At 45.9% G+C, this 23,971-nt stretch overlaps 1 protein-coding gene and 1 non-coding gene across 5 annotated transcripts in view; both read left to right on the top strand.

Moving 5' to 3' along the window:
• The window catches only part of EIF4E2 (eukaryotic translation initiation factor 4E family member 2), a 29,865-nt gene extending 8,737 nt beyond the window's left edge, over window positions 1–21,128 (top strand). Inside the window, exons 3-8 of one of the 4 annotated variants that reach the window (XM_042950524.1) lie at window positions 235–369; window positions 3,987–4,091; window positions 5,492–5,644; window positions 5,742–5,878; window positions 12,553–12,630; window positions 18,514–21,128. In XM_042950524.1, the coding sequence (XP_042806458.1) occupies window positions 235–369; window positions 3,987–4,091; window positions 5,492–5,644; window positions 5,742–5,878; window positions 12,553–12,598 (576 nt within the window). In that variant the 3' untranslated portion in view covers window positions 12,599–12,630; window positions 18,514–21,128. Of the gene's footprint in view, window positions 1–234; window positions 370–3,986; window positions 4,092–5,491; window positions 5,645–5,741; window positions 5,879–7,616; window positions 9,761–9,786; window positions 12,523–12,552; window positions 12,631–18,513 lie in introns of those variants that run through there. The other 3 variants (XM_042950525.1, XM_042950522.1, XM_042950523.1) reach the window with 3 other exon arrangements.
• A 2,219-nt stretch (window positions 21,129–23,347) lies between these two features.
• LOC122228970 lies at window positions 23,348–23,451 on the top strand. Its single transcript, XR_006206852.1, has one exon. It is a non-coding gene; the product is annotated as a U6 spliceosomal RNA (small nuclear RNA).
• Window positions 23,452–23,971: the final 520 nt, after the last annotated feature.

Here is a 23,971-nt window from a genome sequence, read left to right on the forward strand (position 1 = left end):
GCACTATATGCTAACTAATTTGGATATAAATTTTTAAAAATAAAAAATAAAATACAAAAAAATAAACAAACATAAAAAATTTACTGTGTAAGCAGAATCTTGGGCATATTGCAGGGAATTAAAGATGTAGCCTTTTTGTGGAGGTGGTAAGGGGTGACACTATGAGAAAATGTTTTCTCAATCTCAGATCGTGTGAAAAGTGCCCCAGATTAACACACCTTATTGAATTCACAGGCTGTTGTCCCTGGACCAGCAGAGCATCCCCTGCAGTACAACTATACTTTCTGGTACTCCAGAAGAACCCCCGGCCGTCCCACTAGCTCACAGAGCTATGAACAGAATATCAAACAGATTGGCACCTTTGCCTCTGTGAGTACTTACTGGTTTAATGTAGTGAGCCTTGGTGGTACAGTCATGCCTGTACTTCTATCATTGTGTTTATTTACCTTCTGGTAACCTGTTTAGGGTTCTGCTTTCTTTATTTGACTGACCTGAGTCCCTCAGGTTTGCTCCTTCTGAGATTCCTCATTAGACATTCATAGGTAACATACATAGGTATCAATAAGTATGGCATTGACCAGAAGTAGACAGTACAAAATACAGGTTTGTTTAAACAGATATTTGTTGGGTCCTTACTATGTGCAAAGTGTCATGGGGATACGAAATTTTATAATACATTGTATATACTTTTATGAAGCTTGACGGTAAAGACGGTAAAAATTTGAAAGTTTCTCTTGTATTAAGAACCTCCCATTGACAGGGCGCCTGGCTGGCTCAGTCAGTAGAGCATGGGACTCTTGATCTTGGGGGCAAAGAGCTTACTTAAAAAAAAAACAAACAAACAAAAAAAAAAACCTCCTATTAGGATTTTGGATATGTTAGTAACTATGCATAAAGTAGTGTCTTTTTCCTGTGTTCAGGAAGAAAATTAAATCCTGATAATTGTTTTTGTAGGTACTGTCCGAGATAGCCCAGCTGTGTCTTGTCTCCCTCACAGGCATCTAGGTGTGTGTGCCCTGAGAGTTCTCTGCAACTAAAACCAGTTTTGTTCAACAAAAATTATCACACATTTCCTGTGTGCTGTATATTTGATCTCTGGGCAAAATCAAATGCAGGACTTGTTATTTTCTTAAAATTATTGAGGTTTTTTTTTCCTATTTAAAATGTAGACACTGGAAAAGGAAACTATAAGACAGCAAACATTACAATAAATTGGTAAGAGGTGATAGGAAAAGAAATGAATTCTTGACAAAGGAAACGATAGAAATAAACTTTTGAGAATATCAGTGCCTTCCTAACATTCCTGAATCTATCACAAAATGTTGGTGACCTGCCATGTGGGAATATTAGACAGTACAGGGAAGGTAGCAGCTGTTACGTTATGAACACGTGGATGGCCACTTGGGCTCAGAGACTACGCTGGGGAGGAGGAAGTTTTCATTCAGGGTTCTATTCGGTTATTTGGGGGGTAATTAGGAATATTCCTAGTGTTTTTCTTTTCCTCTTAACAAAGGTATCTATGAATTCACCCAACTTGCGCACAGAGGGTTTTCTTTTTTCTTTTTTTGGCGTAAATGTTGAGTTGACTAGAGGAACATGATCGGCATTACCTGGGGTCACTGCCTTATCCAGACTCACTGGATGTGTGATGACAGTGTTTAAAGTTGTCTGTTGTATAATTCAAGGCATCAGGAAATGTCTCCCAATATTAAATTCCTCACAGAGAAATAATCATATTATGAAAACTTAATGAAATCCAAAGCAGTATTTCCCAGTGGTCCTTAATCCTAATAATTGACAATTTTTTTAAATTTTGGGGCGCCTGGGTGGCTCAGTTGGTTAAGCATCAACTTCAGTTCAGGTCATGATCTCCCAGTTTGTGAGTTCGAGCCCCATGTCAGGCTCTGTGCTGACAGCTCAGAGACTGGAGCCTGCTTTGGATTCAGTCTGTCTCTCTGCCCCTTGCCTGCTCACACTCTTGTCTTTAAAAAAAAAAAAATTTTTTTAAGAAAAAAAAGCAGTGCTTGATGAGGGAATTAGGGGTGGTTGTTACACTTTCTCCCTAACCTCCCCACCTCCAGTTCCTAATCCACGGTGAACCACAGGTTCTAGTGGCTGTATCTTGTTTCTTCCCCGTGTGTCAGAGTGAGAAAAAAATTACTGCTCATTGTATGCACGTGACCACTTACTGTCCCTGATCACCATATACAGTTAAACATCGCAGTTGTTGAGATGAGACCTTGCTTCAGAATCCTGTGAATGGCATTTCTTCCTGACTTCTTTGTAACATGAGACATTTCTGTGTTTCTGTTGTCTAGAAGAATTGAAGCAACAGCCATTTCATAAAGTGTAAAGCCTTACACTTTATGAAAATAAAAGGATTCCACTGTTTATCCTTAGTTGCTGTCCACATCTAGAAGTATGACCTGAATCTGTGTCGACTCAGTACCCATTTTCAGCTGCTCCTCAGCAGTGTGTTGGCAATTTCCAACTGTCTTCAGACTGCTTCACGTTTCTTCTTTCCTCCTAAAGCGTGCCTCCTCACCAGCCAGTACTCTGTGGGTGTCCTCTGCGAGTTACAGAGGACTAGGGAAGTAAATGGGCATAACTTGAAGAGTAGGAATAAGCATGCATCTGATAGAGAAATAGATCTAGTTTTCTAACAGGATGGTGAAGGAGGGGCAAAGAGAAACAAATTTTCTAGCTAAGAGGAGGAACTTAATCCCCAAGTATAAGAGGCTAAGTTCTTTTTGGTTTTGGCTGTCCTGGCCTTAGCAGCAGCCACCATGGTTTACGGTAATGCATGTGGTAGATGCCATCACTTTTGCACAGTAACCAAACACAACTAAAATGTATGCATTGTAGTTAATGCTGTATCTGCCAACAAATAGTCTTTGAGAAATGATCAAACTTGAGGTTATAAAATAAGTCATGGGTGGGGAGGGCACCTGGGTGGCTCAGTCAGTTAAGCATCTGACTTCGGCTCAGGTCATGATCTCACGGTTTGTGAGTTCGAGCCCCATGTCGGGCTCTGTGCTGACAGCTCAGAGCCTGGAGCCTGCTTCGGATTCTGTGTCTCCTCTCTCTCTCTGTCCCTCCCCTGCTTACGCTCACTTGCTCTCTCTCTCTCAAAGATAAATAAACGTTAAAAAAATAAAATAAATTGAGTCATCGGGATATGACATACAGCATGATGACTGTAGTTAATAACACTCTATTTTGTTTAAAAAGTGACTTGGTTCAGGACACCTGGGTGGTTCAGTCGGTCAAGCAATCAAGTCTTGATTTCAGCTCTGGTCATGATCTCACAGTTCACGGGTTTGAGCCCTGCATCGGGCTCTGCACTGTGTCAGCACGGATCCTGCTTGGAATTCTCTCTCCCTCTCTCTCTGCCCCTCCCCCACTCATGTGCGCGCGCACACACACACATGCTCTCTCAAATAAACTTAAAAAAGTTTTTTTAAGTGACTTGGTCCTTAAAAAAATACATTTAGGCTGAGGTTATGTGAAACTTAATATACCTCAAGACTGAAAGAATTCCACCGTGTCGGGGCTTCTGGCCGGCTCAGTCTATAGAGCATGCGACTCTTAATCTCAGGCTAGTCAGTTCAAGCCCCATGTTGGGTGGAGCCTGCTTAAAAAAAAATAATAAATTAAATTAAAATAAAATAAAAGGATTCCACTGTGTAAAACAAGGTCCTCTTACATCATGTAATGATCATCCTAGGGCTTCCACAGTGAGGGCTCCTGGCTGAGGCTGGCATTTTTTTGCCTAAAGAGTTTATTCTTGTATCAACAATAGGATATTTTTCCATACTTTCCTTCCCATACAACACGCCTTCCTTCTCACTTCCCCTAGTGAAAGTGTATCCTTCAAAAAGTAGAGTCTGTAGCACAGTATCTTCCATGTTTATGTTCTCTTAGATCTCACATTCATTCAAAGAAAAAAGACCCATCTTTTGTACTCTGGGACCTTCTCTCTGCAGGTGGAGCAGTTCTGGAGGTTTTACAGCCACATGGTCCGTCCCGGGGACCTGACAGGCCACAGCGACTTCCATCTCTTCAAAGAAGGAATTAAACCCATGTGGGAGGTGAGCACTGAGGATCTTGGACCACTTTTCTGAGTGGTTTTTGTTGTTGTTGTTGTTGTTTAGCCCTGCCAAGGTTAAAAGTATTTAAAGTCTTCTCTCAAAGCTACATCACTATTTGGTGTATCCTTAGGGCCAGGACTTGTAGGAAAAGGCACTTGTAGGAAAAGGCACTGATGTCATTGCTTGTCTGTGTGGGTGGTTTACAGAGATTTTTTTTTTTTTTTAATCACTAAAATGGTATTATAACAATATTGAAATACTTTTTAAAAAATTGCCTCTGGGGCACCTGGGTGGCTCAGTAAGTTACACGTCCACCTTCGGCTCAGGTCATGATCTCACAGTACATGAGTTGGAGTCCCGCATCGGGCTCTGCGCGGTGCAGAACCTGCTTAGGATTCTCTCTCTTTCCCAATCTCTCTCTCTCTGCCCCTCTCCCACTCATACTTTCTCTCAAAATAAATAAACTTTAAAAAAAGAAGTACCTTTGTTCCCATCAAACTGGTCGTGTGTGCACGTGATTGAAGTGGATAAAAAGTAAGCTTGCTTACAGGCTGTAGCTGGAGACCCAGAGCTGAGCTCTGTGAACCCTGCTGTAATCCGTCTTCTGTTGTGATGCCAGGGCATTTTTCTAGAAGACAAACGTGAAAACACACACACACACACGCCCAGCTATAGGCCCTGTGCCGCTCTGCATTGCTCACATGACCTTGCAGTCACCCTCCAGGCCTCACCTCCCTCCAAGGGAAGCGTGGCCAGGCCTTCCCTCCAAGTGCAGCTCGCCTTCCTCTTTTCATCCCCCTGACACACAGTCTCAGTTTGTACACAGACAAGTTTTTCTCAAAGCCTTCACCTGCTTTACCTGCCTAATCCATATGTCGCTCAAGACCCAGCTTAAATGTTTCCTTTTCTTGAGTGTTTCTGACTGTCTTGCTCCGCTTTAACTTAGTGTATCTCTTATCAGACTATATTGCTACAGTTCATTTTCTTGGCTCTCTGTTCTTCCACTAGAGCAAATCTAGGTAGAGACTGTGTCTGTGTACTTGAGACCTGGTGACACTTGGTAAACTTTTAGTGGATGAAGGAAGGAATGATCAGTATTTGAAATCTGACATCATTTCATTTTGATTCCTAAAGTAGTTCCAGAAAAAGAGGATTTTTTTTAAAAGGTCAGTGTAGCCATTTATTGTAATGGCTTATACCCAGGATTCCCACCTCCCCTCCCCCCCCCCCCCATTTCTTGTCTCCCTGGCCCTACCACCGTTTTTCCTATAAAATTGAATAACTGGAAAGTGACAGGACTTCTTAGCATTCAAGGGATCCTTGGCTTTTTCTTGCCTTCATGCAAAAGTAAAAGAGCTGTGAAACCACACTTTAACTTTGATGCTTTCTCTCTTCTCCAGGATGATGCAAATAAAAATGGTGGCAAGTGGATTATTCGGCTGCGGAAGGGCTTGGCGTCCCGTTGCTGGGAGAATCTCATCCTGGCCATGTTGGGGGAACAGTTCATGGTCGGGGAGGAGATCTGTGGGGCTGTGGTCTCTGTCCGGTTTCAGGTAAGCCACCCCATGGGCGGGTCCGCTTTCTCGTGTTGCCTTTGCTCTCTTCAGTGCCTCTGGCTTGCTTTGACCATCGCTTCTGTTCCTCCTGTAGGAGGACATTATTTCAATATGGAATAAGACTGCCAGTGACCAAGCAACCACAGCCCGAATCCGGGATACGCTTCGGCGAGTGCTTAACCTACCTCCCAACACCATTATGGAGTACAAAACCCACACCGACAGCATCAAGTACGTGTTGGGGGTGCTTGGGGGGCATGTCCCTAAGCTTAGCAGAAGTAGGTCCTTAGTTGGGCCCAGAGGAATATGGTCATGCAGGAGCCTGACTTACAGAGAAGGGACAGACCAGTCTTCCCCTCTAGTGCTTCTGGCCACTTGTAGCAGTTCTTTGCTGGTGAGGCTCCCTGCCCGCCTACACTGTGGGGTGCTTTGCATCAGAGAGAGCCCTTCTGCACAACCCCAGTTGCACCGCCTGGGCTTGCTTTATTTACACAAGCTGTCTTGTCTTTCATTCACTAACCACTATCTTAAAATGAAAGACAAAGTGCTTTTCCTTTTCTTGCTGTTTTTTAAGATGATTTCACTGAACAATCAAGTCCTCCTCCCTGTCTGCCCCTCACCCCACTTTTGCATGTCTTTTTAACTTCTTAGCGTCAGTCTGTTTTCTTTGTCCTGGGAAATTGACTTCTTACTGGGAACGATGACTCCACTTCCTTGTGTGTAGAGCTGAAATTGTAGAGGAAGCAGAACAGTGTGTTTGTGAGAGTAGAATCTAAGGGGAAAGCAGGAATGCCAAAGGGGAAGTAAGCTTTGCGATCTACCTAGGACTTGGGGTACCTAGAGCTGGACATCCACAAATGAGAATCACTGGTTAGGATTGCTCCTTCAGTGATTGAATGTCATAAGTAAATTCAGGTTATTATGAAGAAGTCGTGGGGAGTGGCTGTTAGGTTTTCTCAAAACTAGAGGGAGAGCTAGCCAACTAGGAGTCAAGACTTTTAGGTTTAACTCTCTTCTTTGACTCCAGTATCAGTATGTGCCTTTGGCAAGTCTCTACCGCTCTGCTTCAGTTTCCCCATCTGTAAAATGGGAGATAAATAATACTTTACCTAACAGGGTTGTCGTGAGGCTGATTTAATCTTTGTAATTGAAGGTCCTCAGGTGGAGAATGCTCTTACAGGGCCAAGTATTATTACTGCTATCATCGTCATCATTAGTAATAATATCATCATCATGTTATTCTTACTAAAGACTAGTAATGAGCCCAATGATGGTGTTCAGCAGGCAGACCATTTGGGAATCTTCTTCCCATGCATTCATAGACAGTGTGGGTGGAGTTGGTTTAAACTAGCTAAATGCCAGTTTTCTCCTGGGAACACTGCCACAAAAGTTGGTCCATAATCAAATGGCTGCGTGTGACTCATCGTAGCCACCAACAGGCGTTAGCCAGCCATGGCCCCGGTTGCTTGCCTTAGCAGTCTGGAGTTAGCATTGTTTTTCTCTAGGCAGGTTTTCCCTATTCTTTGTTCCGGGAGAGAATAGTTTCTGCCCTCCAGCCCGACACAGTCCAGGCTGGTGAGATCCACACCTGCTTTTTCTAGGACTCTTATGTTCAAGGTTCCCAAATGCTTCCCCCCTCCACTTCCCCCCAAAGTAACCTTTTCACCTGGATAGGAAAGGGAAAGAGGTATTTTTCAACTCTCCCCTCTCCACTGTTCTCCCTCTCTAATACCCTGAGGCGGTTCTTCCTGACTTTTATAGAAAGGTGTACAAGTCCTTATGAGTCTAGGAGAGCCTGTGGGCTTTTTGCCTTAGTTGGCTGCTCGCTGCTTTATCAGGAGATCTGCCTAGCACTCCAGCCCTGCAGCTACAGGGACCAGAAAACCCTCCTTGATTCCCAGATGCTACTTTCCCTTGCGTCTCCCTCTCTTTCCTCTCCCAATGTGCCCACCTTTTGCACTTCCACTAGAATGCCAGGCAGGCTGGGCCCCCAAAGGCTCCTTTTTCAAAACCTCTGGAAGCCGCGGTTGAATGTGCCATGACCCTCTCCCTCTCTGGATGGCACCATCATTGAAGCTGGCCTCATCGGAGTCTCTTGTTTTGTTGGCGAGCTACCTGGAAGATCCTTCTGTCCTGGACGAGAGGAATTGGAAGAGCATTTTATGTTTTAAGAACAGGCTGACACGCAGCAGCTACAACAACAGCTGAGATCACTTAATAAATGGTGCTAAACTAGCTTGTCTCATGCTCTTGCTCTTTACGGTGCATCAAAGAAGTGGCCTTTCAGACTGACTGTCACCTTATTAAGGAATGGCACAGACTTCTCCATGGAGGGCCATCTGGGGAATGCAGCCTCATTTCCATAAGCCCATTGTAGTGTCACATGGTATTTTGTTCCAGTTCTGCTGAGGTCTGACATAATGAGGTGACATCTCGCTCTCAAAATGAGACCCCATTTTCTGGTACTTGAATTGTAGTTCCCATCTGGTCACGCTGATAACCAGAACGGAGTGATTTCGGATTCGAATTCAGCTTGAAAGTCTGTTAAGGTTGGAAAGGGGGATCCTTGGCCTTTGCTTCGCTTTGTTTGCCTTTACTTCAAAGAAATCTCTTGCTCGGAGGTAAAGCCCTGCTTCTGTCTGTGTGTGGCTGTGTGTCTGTAGTTTCCTTGCTTTGTGTTAACAGGGTTTTCTCACTGTGCCAAGCTGCCCAAGCCACAGGCTCTTTGCCAGCCTTCTCCCTTCTGTTTTCCGTCTAGAACCAAATCATCTTCCTCTTTGAGCTAGTCCTGCTTGCAAGGTTTCAAGGTTGTAGCCCTTCTCCCAGGGTTATTGTGCATCAGGATCCAGGGCGGGGCAGTGTCTTCATCCTGTAGGAGTTCGCTCCGTAGGCTGGCTGACTGTGGGACATACCGGCCCCTCGTGGCTTTGTGGCTTGGCTTGTACGCGCTGCAGCTCGGCCTTCAGGCGCCTAACCTGCATGTAGAATTCCAGCAGGCCTCATGTTACTTGAGGTCTTCTTGGGAGCTACTACCAAAACCAAAAAGGAACCGTTTTTATAGAACTTGAGGTCAGGTTGCCTAATAGCATCTTGAAGGTGGCCGTGGGGGTAATGTGGAGTTTTCCAAAGCGGCCATTCCGTTTTGGCAGCAACACCCGTGCTTACACACTGACCAGCAGTCTCCATATGGCCCAGGATCTCACAGAACACACACTGGGACTAGCACTCAACATTCCGGAGGTGTTTGTGTCATTGTTTCTCTGTTTACTGCGTATCCAAAATTGGTTGAAGTACCTAGAAAATGGGAGATTCGTTGGCATACGGAAATGCCTATTCTCTATGTTTTCAGCGCTTGTCGAAGAATTACTTTCTATGGCCTTTTCCCTCTTGCCTTCCGATATTATTTACACGTATTGACCTTAATTTCAGCTGTATAAACCGGTCCAGGAGATGAGCTTGATGTCACCTTCTAGAGTAAGAGTTGATCAGAAAGCACCAAACCTACCCTGCGGCCCCTGTGATCCTTACCAAAACGTGAACCGAAGTCAGAACTGTTCTGCTTTGTTCTAGTCCTTGTGGCTCTCCCACAAGTGTGGCTTGGTTTAAGCCAAGGAGCAGCAGCTGCTGTGACTTGAGAATTCAAGGGAAGTGAAGGAAGAAAGGGCCAACAGTTGCTCTCCCCCCAGTTCTCTGGAGTCGAGGGGGCTGCTGGAAACGGCAAGGGGCATTTTTTTAGGAGTAGCTTAGGTTTCTCAGTCAGGTTTCTCCACCTTGCTATGTTTCAGTCCAGTTTTCAGTGTCCTTTTTCAACTGTTTGGTTTGTCCAGCCTTCCCCTATTCACCCTGCTTGTGGCCTCTTCCTGCCGCCCTCTTAGGTGAGCTGAGGCAAACGCTGGTGCGCACAGTGCGTGGTGAGCTGCTTCGCTGCAGAGGGGACGCCTGCCTGCCGCTTCCTACCCCTGTTCACTGCCAGTAGTTTGCCCCCGAAGGGTGAGCAGGTCCCATTGAGAAATGGGGAACCTGTTAAGTTGGGCGTTAGCTCAGGTGCATGGCTCCTTTTAATGAGACCAGTCATAGCTGAGCTTTCATAGGTTTGGGTACTTGCGGACGTCAAGTAACTAACTGTATCCTCTTTTGAGGAGAAGTCTCATAATGCAGCCAGACTTGCAACCACCAGGGGACCACCAGGATAAAACTTGGCACAGAGCCACGTAAAGCAGCAGTGTCTTTTGTGAGGAAATTCCTCTTTGGAATAGTCCCATTGAGTTCCTTTGTGCGTCTGGCCTGGAACGGAAAAGGGGAAGACAGGGCCAGCTTCACTCAGTGGGCCACAGTACTGGGGAGTCTGACCAGACCCCTCTGCAGAGGAAGTTGAGGGTAGGTGACTTCTCTTTATTACTTTATTCCAGAGGAGAGATGGGTCAAACCTGGGGACTTTGCTTCACCACGTCTAGATACCATTGTATGTAGACATTGAAGTTTGTAGGCAAGAACCAACCATCCCTTCCTCTGACGTGGCTAAATCATGGGATCGTAGCCTGGTGGCACCAGGTCACACCAGCATAATTGCTGGCCTGGCTTTGCGTCTAGGAGATGTTCCCCCATACTGATGCTCAAAGCCAAGAAAGCCCAGGCTAGCGGAGGCGGAGCATGTCCATGAGTATTGAGGGCCAGCTGCATGCAAGGCTGTGAACCAGGCTTTGAGTGGAGTGGGGGCAAGTACAGTTACAGAGAAATGAGATCTCGGCTCTCAGAATTTGCTTTCTGGTAAGCGAGCTGGGACAGGAGTGGTCTTTAAAAGACTGTCACTTTGTCATTTGAATCTGTTCAGAATCCCCTGTAGACTCTGCTAATCTCAGAGTAATTTTTTTTTAAAGAAACTCCATTCATTCATTGGACACTTGTAACATTTAACTTGTTCTTTACCTTTAGAAGAAGCAATTTTTAATATTACCTAGTATGCATAGGATGTCAGATGGAGAATAGTTAGAATATGCGCACTTGGCTTTAGGTGGTTGACTTGCCTCTTAGCCAAGCATTGGCCTACATAAGTGTGATTGTTCCAGTGACTGTGGCCAACTGTTTGGTGTCCATTGAGTCCGTGTAAGGAAATTACTAGACCCAGCCTCTTCATGTGGAGGTTTAGCACCTGAAGAAGATACCTCTGAAGAAAACGGGAGGGCGGTTTCATACTGGAATGGATTAGAGGGAGCTCTGAAATCTGTAATTCTGCAGGTTCTTAACACTGAGAACTGTTCTCTTTGGACTAGCATAGGCCTTTCTGGAAACAAAAGGATAAATGAGATGAAGCTTCAACACAGCCACGTAATTTGTTGATGCCTAAGTTGCTTAAAATAGGATTGAAATCTCACTATTAGAAGGAAAGAGGGGTTTCCTAGGTCGCTGCCCAAACATCGGATTTGCTTTACCCTTAATCTTCATGTGGAAGGAAGAATGAAATAGCCTTCTGATCTCACTCGTGGACTCAGGACGTTCATCGCATCAGCATCTCCAGAAAGGGCTGTGGAACAGATGTCTTGCTTTGGAGACTGAGTTTGTGAATTGACAAAGACTGGCACGCTTGATCAGCGGTCTTACGTATTTCTTCAATCGTTAGCATGTCTTAGTAGCTTTGGTAATACTCTCTAAAGACACCATTACCTGCAGATCAACCTCTTGTTCTAAGAGATCATTAACTTATAATTGCTCCTGTTCAAAAGGAAAAAAAACTAATGAAACTGGTATAAGTATTACCTGGAAGAAGGAATTTGTTGTACCAGGTCTCTGTATTTAAATCCCTCCCTACTTAAAGAAAACCTACCTGTAGAAGGCCTGGTAATGAAGTATATTCTATTGGCCATATCACACCTGTAGTGAGTGACACATGTGTTGTCACCCAAGATACTGTCATTCCTTTAAACTGAGAATGGAATAATTGCCAGTAAGGAATTTTAGATTTACAAGCATTGCATTACCCATTATATGATATATATAAGTTCCCAAGGAATTTGCCAGGTAGTCTGTCCCTAATAGAGCTGAAAAGTGGCTGGGGCCGAAAGGTAGGACATCAGCTTCTCTGAGGAAACTTGAAGTGGTTTAGGGCTTCAAGGACACGTGAGGGATCTGGTTTTCTCCCGGTTCTTTGGCCAGCAGTCACCAACGGCTTGTTCTTCGTGGAGCGGCATCCAGAGAGACCGGGCACCCTGCAGTCCTGTTTCTTACTCCTTCCTAACCCCAATCACTAAATCAAGTTAATTGGCATGAAAGTTACAAGGATCATTGAGCCCTAAAAATTTGAGCTGCTATGACCTACACAGTGTAAGGTAGTAATTACATGGGCATTTCCAGAAACGGATGGAATCTGATACAGATTTGGGGTGTGAGTTGGGAAGGGCCCGACAGTTGGAAATGAGAGCAGAGAAAGCGCTTTAGTTGCTTCATTGCATCTGCAGCCATCGTAATGCTTCTGGGCACCTGCCTTTACCCGCAGAGTGAGGCCTGATGAAGAACAATAGTCCTGCCACCTGCCCTCACGCCCCCAAGGGCAGAAAGCCCTCTACCCCAGTGATTGGGGGTGTCTCCAGGGAGGATTGAGCTTAGCTCTGACCTCCTGGGCCTCCCTGTAGACTTGAAGCAGCAGGTAGGAGGACTGTGGCAGTTGCTTGAGGGGACAGGGCCAGACTTCGCTAGTCAAGCCAGCCAGGAGCAGTGCCAACTGGCCGCCACTGCTGATGTGAGGGCAACGTCTAGAGGGGGAAGGCTGACCGCTGCTTCCAGGTACTGGTGCGCTCCGCCCGACCTTGAGGTATCTCAAGTGGGATGTGGGGTTATCGTGTCTGTGCTCTCTTTGTTAAAAAGCTGTTGATCTGAATGTGCTATTGTGTTTTTTGTCTCTGGTTTGCCAGGGCCTGGGAGGAGTTTCATGGCCTGGTGAACAGCAGCGGCCGCTGATCGGACGCTCCCCTCTGTCTCTCACACTCAGGGTAGGGCCTTGTCTATCTTCTCTGTAACCTTGTGACATACCTCTCAGCCACAGGCCCCCTCTTCCCAAGGGCGTGCCCTCTCCCCGTTTACCCCCAGCCTTGCCTCTGCCAACATGGAGCCTGCTCCAGCTTCTCCTCTTTGACTGGTTGTCACAGTCTCAGAGAAAAGCACCAAGTCCAGAACCACTAGATCGTCCTCCCAGGGTCACGTGTCTCCCGGTGGCCCTCCGGGAGGATTGCTTAACTTACCGTGCCCGTGTTTTCGTTTGGAAAATGAGGTTCCCCAGACTAAAGTGTCTTCGATCTCTTCCAATGCCAACATACCATGATTATAGACGTGCCACAGATCCTTTGTCTTTTGCCCAGACGTGGCCGTTTCAAGCCATCTGGCAGTGTCCTGTGACTGACAAGACAGTTCCGTGGGCTCTGGTGTGGGTTAGGTGAGAGGTATGTCCCTTGTCTGCTGGTGGTGTCTATCAAGTGTGAGCAAACAGTGGTAGAACCTGCGGGTCTCACAGAGTGAGCTGGGACAGATGCAGGGGCGTGCTTGACTAAACCGTCACATGTCACTGGAAGGGAGAGGCCCCGGGAAATCGAAGGCTGGGTCAGCTGACACATTGACTTTAAGAACATTTGCGTTTCAGTTAATGAAGAGAGTGCCAAGTCCATGTCTGTGTCTCTAGCAGAGGGAATTGGGTCAATTTACTCTGGATGAGAAGACAGTAACTGCATGTGCCTGCGCTGAGAGCATAGTCCTGGGCGTTAACTACCCTCCCGCCCCGCCACCCCCATCCCTGTGCAATAGAGAATTGCTAAAATTGGAACAGAATGTGTCAGCTGTAGTAGCCGCTTCAGAACTCCCCCTTCCCAGGAGGGAAATGAGGCTTTTTCGAGAAAAGGAGATCTGCATCCCTCAGACAGCAAGAGAGGATGACACAGAGGGACAGAGCAGGTGACCCGGGGTCTGAGTACTCTGCAGAGCTGGGTCATCTTTAGATAAACGGTCTCAGAAGTCCTGCACACACAGATGATGCCAGGCATGTCTTTTTTTAAAGCTTAATTCTTTTATTGTGAATTCAATTTTTAGGCATACTAGATTTTTTAAATTTCAATTTAAAAGTTTTCTCTGTAAAATATAGTTAACAGGTCAGAGGTGGCTGCTAGTATATACAAGGAGGGATGAAAAACAAGCATCGGCTGTAATGTTGGGTACACTGAAATGCAGGCTGAAAACGGCAGATACTTAGAATAAATAAGTCAGATTTCCAGAGGCCTGGTGCTATCATGCAATTGTTTTAATCATTTTAATAACATTACCATATTTAATTATTTCTAGGATATTTTTTGGTTTTGTTTTCAATATCCCTAAAATCAGGGTGCTCACAGTGAATGTGATAAGAAAGATTTTGGACGTAGTTTAATTAGCAACGTTTACTTCTTAGAGTACAGAAAACGATGGTATCTTTAAGAATCAATAGCATCTATGTTCCATCGGGGGAGAAAAAGCTTTAAAATGAAATTGGAATAATCAGAATGGGGGAAAACTGTCCCTCCCCCTTCACTAACACTGAATCCCTTGGGAAAGAGATCTCTGAATTGCCTTGAAATCCTGTATTTGCATCGTTGCCATTTTGCAGTCTCTTGTTTCTTGTTTTTGTTGCCCCTATATCTTTTTTATCTGGCAGATGAAGAAGCACTTCATGGTTTAGGTGTTCTCCTGCGTAAAGCGCAGCCTTGGAAGTCTAATACTTGGAGTATTAGAGTCTGAACAAAAAAACCAACTCACGTCATTGTCTTAAAGACTTGAAAAAGACTCTCTATTTCATCCCTATCGCATTACCCCTGAAGGGGTGCTCTCAGCTGCTACGCTAGCTCTGAACTGCTCTTTTAAAGGTTCCTAACACTTTGGCTCCTCGTCCTCTTCACCTTTTCTTTTCCCCCTCCAAGGAGACCATGATCTAGGAGGAACTAAAAACTGCTATTTAAGTAATTGTTCTTGAACCACAAATACTTCTCAGTTGATCCGATATTTTATGCTATGACATATAGCTGCTAATATTCTAGAACCATTTCATTTGATCTGCATTACAAATCAGTATTGCCCTTTTAACCATGACTTCAATAGAAGTCCCAGTTAGCTGCTGAGGAGGATTTAGGTTACTTTTATGTCTGGGCTGGCATGCACAGAGCAATGATCTGTGTTGTTGGGGAATGAAGTTGGCCCTCAGTGGGAGATTAGAGATGGAAACTTGCCCCACTGAACCTAGGAAGGGTTTGTAGTTTTATTTAATATACAGGGAGGGAGAGGGGTGGAAGCCAGAGCTGGCCTGTGGTGGACAGCTGATAGCCCGAGAATGTTCCTCTGAAGACTGTACGGAAGCCTGTAGGCTGATTTGTGAGTGCACTCTCAGATCCCCCTCCAGAGCAGAGAGTCAGGTAGGGCTCCTACTCGGTGGCTCAGCTCGCAGTTTTCCCTTGAGGACCCGGAATCACTGTGGCCACTTCCTGCAAGAATGGAGAGGCATTCCTTTGAGGAACCAACCACCTTGCTCCTGTGTTATCCACCCTCAGGAGCTTGCCTCAACCTCAGCTTATTCTTCCCGGAGTTGGAAATTGTCCTTTCTAGAGAAGTACGAAATGGCAGAGCAGATTAGAAAGCTGTTACAGAGTATTTGGGTAACAGTTTTCCCCCCAAATGCCTGGGAATGTGAAGCTGGAAGCCAGTTTGGATGGGGCGCTGGTATTTCTGTCCTGCTATCAGGATAAAGAGTCATCCAGTAAAGAAAGGTCTTTTTAATTTGTTAATGTATTTTAGAGAGAGACTGTGCAAGCAGGGGAGGGGCAGAGAGAGAGGGAGACATAGAATCCGAAGCAGGCTCCAGGTTCCAAGCTATCAGCACAGAGCCTGATGTGGGGCTCGAACCCATGAACCGTGAGATCATGACCTGAGCTGAAGTTGGAGGTTAACCAACTGAGCCACCCGGGTGCCCCGAGAAAGGTTCTTTTTGACCCCTCTCTAGCATTGTGGGTCTTTTAGCTCCTGTGTCCTGTGCCCTGGAGTGTAAAAATCCTCTGGGATAAATTAAGATACAGGGAAAAACTGATGTCTGAAAAGCCCCTTTAAATCAATACACTGGGCTCAATATATTTATATATAATTTATATTTTTATTTCATAAATTCATAGATGAGGATGTAAAATTTTTATTTCCTTCTAAAAGGTCTCTTGAAAAAACGAAAACAACAGAAAAGCCTTCCCGGTCGCCCATGCTCCATCACAACATTGCTAGGTGGCTAGAGGGGCTAGCTTTTAGGAGCTCACTCTGGATTTTCTAAATTATAGTTTGCTTTTATGAGAACAGAAGCCCATCTTTTTTGAAAAATTAAACGTTGCCTGTGACCTGCCACTCCCTTCTTCTTTCTTCCTTCTTCCTTTTTCTGTCTCTTAATCTCTCTGGCACTGCAGCCTGGGGTAATGGACATAACCAAGGATTAGTTCTCAGCTGGTCTGAGATGAACACATTCCTCAGACGACATCTGGCACCGAGCTGTTCTCAGCCCACTTTTTTTTTTTTTTTTAGAGAAGCTGGACCAGAGCCACCAGCTGCCACCAGCCTGTCATTGTCATTGTCAGCAGCCTGTCACCCATTCTCGTTGCTCTTTGTTTTCCTTTAAATCAAACTCTGGGGGAACTTAGCTAGATTATCCTGGCTTCTTATTCTTCTCCCCTTTTCCACATTACAAATAAACCTTAGAATAATTGTGATTTCTTAGATTTTCTGACCGTGAAGAGATCTAGGACAGAAATAATTAGAATAAATAGTAAACATCTAGATGGGAAAGTGTTGTAGAGCTCTTCAGTTTACCTGCCACAGAGAGAATTTGTTTGTGGCCCAACCCCAGCACAGTACAGGGACTCTTCCAAAAGATAGAGGTGACCTGTTTACAGTGATGAGTTGTCCAGAAAGTTCTCTCTTCTGTATCACTAATGGATGAAAAGGCTGGGTCCAGACACTTGCCTGCTGTCTCTCTTACTCCAAAGACAGAGCATTCTCCCACTGTTAGAAAATTCTGTGATTCTACCTTCCCACACCCTGCCTTTCTATTCACTCATTTTCCCCTGCTGGTTGACTTTTGCTCTGTGGGGAGAGAGGGAACTGGGTAGAGGGCAGAGGGAAGAAATGGAACAGAGCAGACTGTTCCTTCCTAACCACTCCTGTGTTATTAGAGAGGTTCTCTGACACGTAGTCTCAGTAGTACAGCGCATCATCCCCAAGGGACTAGGAGATCACACACACATGGCCCTTACGCTTGCTTTTCTCTGTTTTATAGTCAGAAATGTTCCTTATCATCCTTTGCTAGTTACTGGTAGCGCCTCGGTGGGATCTGTCCTTGTGAAAGCCCTTTTAAAAAAGATGATCACCCCATTAAGTTTTCTTCATCTTCAGTCTTCCCCTCCTTAGATCAAAATACTCAGTAGCCATTGATAAATGAGCTACATAGTCATGCGTCCAGTTATAAAAATACCAGTGGACTATTGAGATAATGTCGGTTTCTTCCCAGACAGAGTTCGCCTCGTTTCCCCTCTCAGTGTACTTGTCTACAGTCATTCATCTTGGGTAGTGAAGGCAGCCGACCGCCATCACAGGGGAGAGTCTGGTAGCCAGTTGGTAACTGGAAACTGCCATTTGTCTAGGCTGAGCATATTCTTTCAGAATTACCCCAGACTGACAGCCGTACGCCCAATAAATTGTAGCAATATTAAGATGGTCAGTTAAAGCTAAAGCTTCTAGGATGTCCTATCAAAACTAAAGGGAAGTAATGACTCAAAAATCAGGTTAATGGGAATTCCTGTTTCAGAATTTCAGGTATTTGAAAGTCTGAAGTTCTGGGCTACAGCAGAGGGCCTTTAAGGCCCTTTGTAGCCCTGAGACTGGGGGATTCAAATGGCAGTGTGGGCTGCTGAGATGTTGGATTTCTAGTGTGGAGCAGGAAAGGTTTCTAGTAGGTGGCCAACCTGCCCACATCCAGTAGAAGGCAACTGAGAGGACGCCTCTGATGATGTGTCGCATACATCCATGCTTCTCTTTCAAGAATTCTAGCTGAGTGTCTTAAGGGTACTCAGATTTCACTTCGTGGAACACCCTTTTATAAGGAGCGATAAGTTTTGAACTAAAGATTTTTCGGTTGGTTGGTTGATTTTTTAAAAAAATACGTGATACAATCACATGGATTTTTTTTTTTTTAATGTATGTGTGTGTTTGTGTGTGCGAAAGAAAGGGGTTTCCCTCCCACTCTCACTCTATCTGCTCAGACTCTGCTGTGCTCCCCCCCCTTCCCCCGTCTGCTGCCCCACGTAACAAATTGTTGTTGGTTTCTTGTATAGCCTTATAGACTCAATGTCCATACAAGCAATGTGAACTCTGACCTTATTTCCCCCACCCCCACTTACACAAAACGTGGCGTACTATGGGCACACACTGTTTTGCACCTTCTCAGTTTCTCCTGGAGAGCTTTCCATATTAGTGTGAGCTTCCTTGGCTTGTTGTTTTTTAAGCTGCACAAGTGTCCCATTGGATGAACGTGCCATAATATTCATATTTAACCAGTGCCCTTTTTATAGGTATTTGGGTTGTTTCTAATTTTTGGCTCTTGAAAACAGTTGAGTTGAAGTGTTCAAAGGGACTCGGGAGGCGGTTTGCTATGTTGGCATTAGATTAGCAAGGAAGGGAAGTTCTGGGGTAGGTATATCTATCAGGAGGGCCCTGGAGCAGCGGAGTTCAGGCCTCCACCCCCACTCCCATCCCCTGCCCCATATGTGTGCTGTTGCCTATAGAAGATCTGTGTATTGAATGCTCTGTTTTCTCCCATTTTTTTCTTTCAGGGACAATTCAAGCTTTCGAAATACAAAAATCACATTGTGAAAGTACACAAGCTGGCAATAATCCTTTTCTGTATGTGTGTGTTTGTCCGAAATGGATGGGAGGTCTCCAGCCGGTCCTTCCATCTGCTCACTGAAGGGACGTCCCTGAGCCGTGTGCTCCCCTTTTGCACTCATTCCTGGAGGACAGATTCCGCTAGACACCCTCCAGCATCGCTGACTTTATAAAGCGGAAAAACAGAAAACGTGACTTTGTAATAGACAAACTTCTTTTTTAATGGGGTTCTGTGGGGGGGTGGAGTTCAGCCTTTTGTTTTGCTGTGTGCGGTCCAGATGCCTGTCGGGCGTTCTGTGTGCTCTCCTCTGCTGTACGAAGGGCATCGTGACCACGTGTACAAGCCAGAGCTGTCGACCGAGAGTTGTCAGTATTATGAATGTCTGTGCATCCAGGAAAAGCTTTTTGTTGGAGAGTCCCGGAATGGCTATAAATGCTCTCTTCTAGCTCTGCCATTAAGTTATTGGGCCATTTTGTTTATTTCTCTCCCCTTTTCCCCCAAGCCCACCATTTCCTGAAAATGTGTTAACTGATTTTGTATAGTCTCCTGCCTTATGCCCTCCAGTTCTACCCTCCTGTGGGACTCTTTCTTCTTAGGCACTGCTGCACTTAGAATTTTAATCCAGTGGGCCACACTGGTTTCACTGAGGCAGCTCAGAAGGTATGCCTTGGTAAATCAAACTGGCGCAGAATCCAGTCTGATTAGGAGCTAGGTTATAATAGCGGTTCCAAGTGCAGGATTGGGAGCTGAGGGCAATGTCTGAAACCAGATGAGCAGGGCCTGCGTGTCCAGCCTGTTGCACGACCCTCGTTGAGGAAGGGAAGCGAAAGCTTGGTTGTTGCCCAGTGTGAACACTTAATATGGTAAATTCTATGATCCCAAAACTGGGGCATCCGAAGAGAAGGTGACCATGATGGGTGGCTTTCTTTGCATGGCTGTGCCTGTCTGCAGTGGTTGAGGAGACCTGCTTTCGGTCCTTGTCACCTGGTAGATAATGCTAGTAATGCGTGCTGACCCATGATGTCCAGACAGAAACCTCTGACAGGCCACTGCAAGCATGCTTTAAAAAAGACCAGTCAGGCATCAGAGAAGCCTGGTGATCTGACTCCAGAAGGACTGAAGTCAGAGAGGTCAAAAGAGCACCTAGGATTGAAATCAGTACTGAGTACGAGTCCCACAGCAGCCTGCAGGGAGCGCTGTCTTACTTGGCTCTTGTGAGCAGAGATCGCAGTACCTTAAATTAAGGCCTCTCCTAAAACCTGTCCTTGCCGGCCAGGGCCTTCGCCACCTGGTCTCAGAGAAGTCCTGTGAGAGTAATCGGCGTTTCCTTATTGTATTTATATCACTCTCTTCCTACTTTCCAAGTCCTGAACCCCCTCTAATTACCACTGTCTTGGGATGCTTTTTCCCGAAAGAATGGGAGTGCAGGAGCCAAAAGGGAGGTACTTCCATTACAGGTGAAGTTAGATCGGATAAGAAGATCTAGCCATGATTTAAACTCCAGGAGTATGAAGAATGAATTGTAGTGCCCAGATAATTGTGAAGGGCTCAGGCAAACAGGGGAGCAACATTGGCTAAAACGGGGAGCGAAGGCTGCCTCCTGAGTATTTGTCTAGACCCCAGGAAGGGCTTCACGTTTGCCTACACTCAGATTTGCCATGAGAATTCCAAAGAGAGCAGACATTTGGATTTGCCCTCCTTGGGGCATCTACCTGTTGTGTGTGTGCAAGCAGGTGCGTATGTGTGTGATGTGTTCGTGAGGGAGGGTTCTGTCAGGCTGAGTGCTTGGGTGTACTGTCCGTAGTTTTGCGCTTTTTTTTTTTTTTTTTTTTTTGGTCTCGTTCAGATTTTTTAATCTCTCGTGTTTTCTAGAACTGCTCATGTTTTCCTTCGTCCTTGGCATTGCAGTATTTGAAAGTTATCTTTTCCCATCAAAAGATGCTGGCCCTGTGCTGGTCAGAACAAGAGTTATTTCTCTCAGGCAGTGTCCTACCCGCAGGGCTCTCCCGGATATTCTGTCCAGCAGTTTTAAGCGGGAGGTTGAAGAGTCAGTTTAGCCAAAGCACCCATTTTCCAAACTGGCTTGAGAGGTCCTTTTACTTCCTTTTGACTCCATGGGCCTCTGCTACACTGCAGTATGACACGGCAGTGGTTATGGGATCACCTACTCTGGGGACAAAGCGGGCAAAAGGTGTGCCCAGACCAACCTCACTAACATGGTAGGTTGCTGCCTGGAGATGGGGAGTCACCTTCCACTTTGCACAGGTGGGCTGTTGTCCCCTGACCCCTCTGCTGGATTTCCCGTTTGAAATTGGCCCCTACTCTCGAGGGCTCTTCTCATTTTATCCTTCTATTCATGTGTGTGGGTTTTTTTTTTTTTCCTGTGACCTTGGCAGTGGCAATAATTATCCACCTAGAGAGAAGCTTGTGGTCCGCGATGCTCCAAGAATGAACTTCCAAGAATTTGCCAGTGGAGGGGCAGAGGCTGTGACAAAGTGATTTAGTGTTGCACTTTCAGAGCGATTGTCTACTGCAGTAATAAATGAAAACTATCCGCAAGAACCAGGTTGTGGACTCTTAATGAAGGGAAATGGGGGCACTGGCGGTGGTTGCTGCGAATTCTGCTCTTGCGTGCGTGGCTCTTTTAAGTCCGTTCCGGAACAAAACGTGTAGGACAGTTCAGACGATGCAGTATCCTTGACATGTGTTCTAGAACTATTCTCAATTCAAAATTTTAATATCTAAATACAGTTTATTTTAATTCTCAACTTGGGGTGAGGAATATTGGAACAGAAGGAAATTCAAAGGATTAGAATTTGAGGAAATCCCCAAGTGCCCGTGTGAAAAACCATGGGAGAAAGAGACGTTGCAGAGCCTCAGTCATTGTTGATGAAGGATTTAAACGATACAGTCTTGGGACTCCGTTTCAATAGATAGAAGCTTCCTGTGTCTGTCAGTCATGGTCCAAATAGAAGACAGAACCCACACAAGTCATGTTAACAATAGGATAGGATTTTTGACAGTGGAAGAACCAGGAAGCAGCAACTCCAGGAAGTTGCTCGCCCCGGTGCTGGTGTCGCTGGGGCACAACAGAGCGGCTCCGGGGGGGTCAGAGGGGTCAGAAGTGACGACTGGGTCTGGCTGTGGCTCTGGGAACGTGCTGCTGCTGCTGAACAGGGGTGATGCTGATGGGGACAGGAGGGAACAGGTCCCTTTTCTTCCTCCGGCACTGAGGCCTCCCTCAGGTGCATCCTGCTGGAGAGGCCCAATGGGATGCCAGCTGGCAGAGCAGAAATGTCAGCAGAGTTCCGTGCCCAGCATCACACAAACAGTTAAAAATACTGGGCGTGAGGCTGAGAAGAGCTTCATAATTGGTACGGCCTTCCCCTTTAGCCACACAGCATCTGTACACACCCCTTGACATACATTTGAGCTTTAATACGATCACAAAAGCTACTCACTGTTTCTGCCCAAGATGTAACTGATTTTAAGAAGATGGACGCACTCTCTCCCAAACTAAGGAAACGTAAAACCCAACAATGTATGGATCTCGGCCATGTCGATTCCTCCCATCCAGTCAGTCTTGTCTGAGGAGAATATAGGATAACAGAATGAGACCTAAGCCCTACACGGTAGGGGCGCCTGGGGGGCTCAGTCAGTCGGGTATCCATCTGTTGATTTTGGCTAAGGTCATGATCCCAGAGTCGTGGGACCAAGCCCCACATCAGGCTCTGTGCTGAATGTGGAGCCTGCGTATGATTCCCTCCCTCCCTCCCTCCCTCCCTCTCTCCCTCCTCCGCCCCTCTCCCCCATTCTCTTGCTCTAAAAATTAAAAAAAAAAAAAATGGGGAAAGTAGACTACATGGCAAAGTTAGCTTCCAACAGAAACAGCATGAGATAATGAGGAGTGAAAAGGAACATGTGTGTGTGTGTGTGTGTGTGTGTGTACACACAGAACAATCCAGAAAGAATATGTAGAGTGTGTTGTGAAGCTGGAGTTGATATTTATAACCGCTGTTTCCACTACCTGGTCTCTATTTCCTTTGCCCTCAGCCAGGAGGATCTCAGCTGGTCAGAATTCTTTTGGCATGGTTGATCCAAAGCTTCATTCCTAAAGGGTCTGAATTAATTGTCCTGCCTTTATTTTTTTTAGTTTTTCATTCATCGTTGCTATTTCTGAGAGGGACCTACAGGATTTTCTAGGTTCCAGCCACGGTCTTCCCTGCTCCTGTTGTATCGCAGCACCCAGACTTCCCTCGGTAATACTCTCAGCCAGTAGACTAATCCCCATACTAGCTTGTTGGTTCAGTGTCCTGATGAGCCCCAGATAGCCAGGTGAGCCTCAATATGCAACCCAATGGAGCCATCGCTGGGCGCCTGGGTGGCTCAGCCTGTATGCGTCTGACTCCTGAATTGGCTCAGGTCATGATCTCACAGTTCGTGAGTTCGAGCCCCGCTTCGGGCTCCGCACTGATGGCACGGAGACTGCTTGGGCTTCTGTCTCTCCTCTCTGCCCCTCCCCAGCTGTGCGCATGTGCATGCACGCACTCTCTCAAAATAAATAAATTAAAAAAAAAAATGGAACCATTGCTGTGTTCCCTGGTAGAAACATTCCTGCTCTGAAAACCAAAATCTCCAAGTCAGCAGAGCCACTTTGAGTGGACCCGCGAGAGGAGCCACTCCCACTCCCATCCCTGGATTCCTGGACCCATGAATTCTGGTTGGGGGAGAGTAGTAAAGGCAAAGCATATACCGCAGCCTTTAAGGTAGAACTCTGCCCTGTGCTCGCTTCGGCAGCACCTATCCTAAAATTGGAACGATGCAGAGATGAGCACGGGCCCTGTGCGAGGCTGACACGCAAATTAGTGAAGTGTTCCAGATTTCTCTCTCTCAAAAAAAAAACCTTCGGAGGGAAAAAAAGGCAGAACTCTGCCCTTTCAGGATGTTGTGTCCCCATGGCATTGTAGCTGAGTCTTCCATGGGCCATTTCACTCTTCTATTTATCCAGCTGTTTCTGCGCGGTGAGGGATGTGGTAAAAACCCGTGAGTTACGTGATCACAAGTCCATTGCCTGACTTCATTTGCTGTGAAATGAGTTTTTTTAATTAAAAGTACTATGCAGGATGCCATGCTGGTAAATAGGCATTCCATCAGTCCACGGACAGCCGTGCTGGGAAACGCATTACGGGCAGGGAGTGCAAATCCACATCCAGGAGACGCATCTACTCGGTTTGCCAGAGGCCAATGGAACTAAATCCAGCCGTCTTGCTTTTCTTTGAGCTCCGTCCCCTGGCCACCTGGATGGCCTCTGCGTTTGGGTATTTCTCATCTCCCTTTGTCTCTGCCCCTGGGCCCTGGGTCCGCTTTCCCTGAGCTACAGTCCTGTGTGGTGCCAGTCGAAAGTG

Source organism: Panthera leo, chromosome C1, assembly GCF_018350215.1.
Source record: "Panthera leo isolate Ple1 chromosome C1, P.leo_Ple1_pat1.1, whole genome shotgun sequence".
NCBI lineage: Eukaryota > Metazoa > Chordata > Mammalia > Carnivora > Felidae > Panthera > Panthera leo.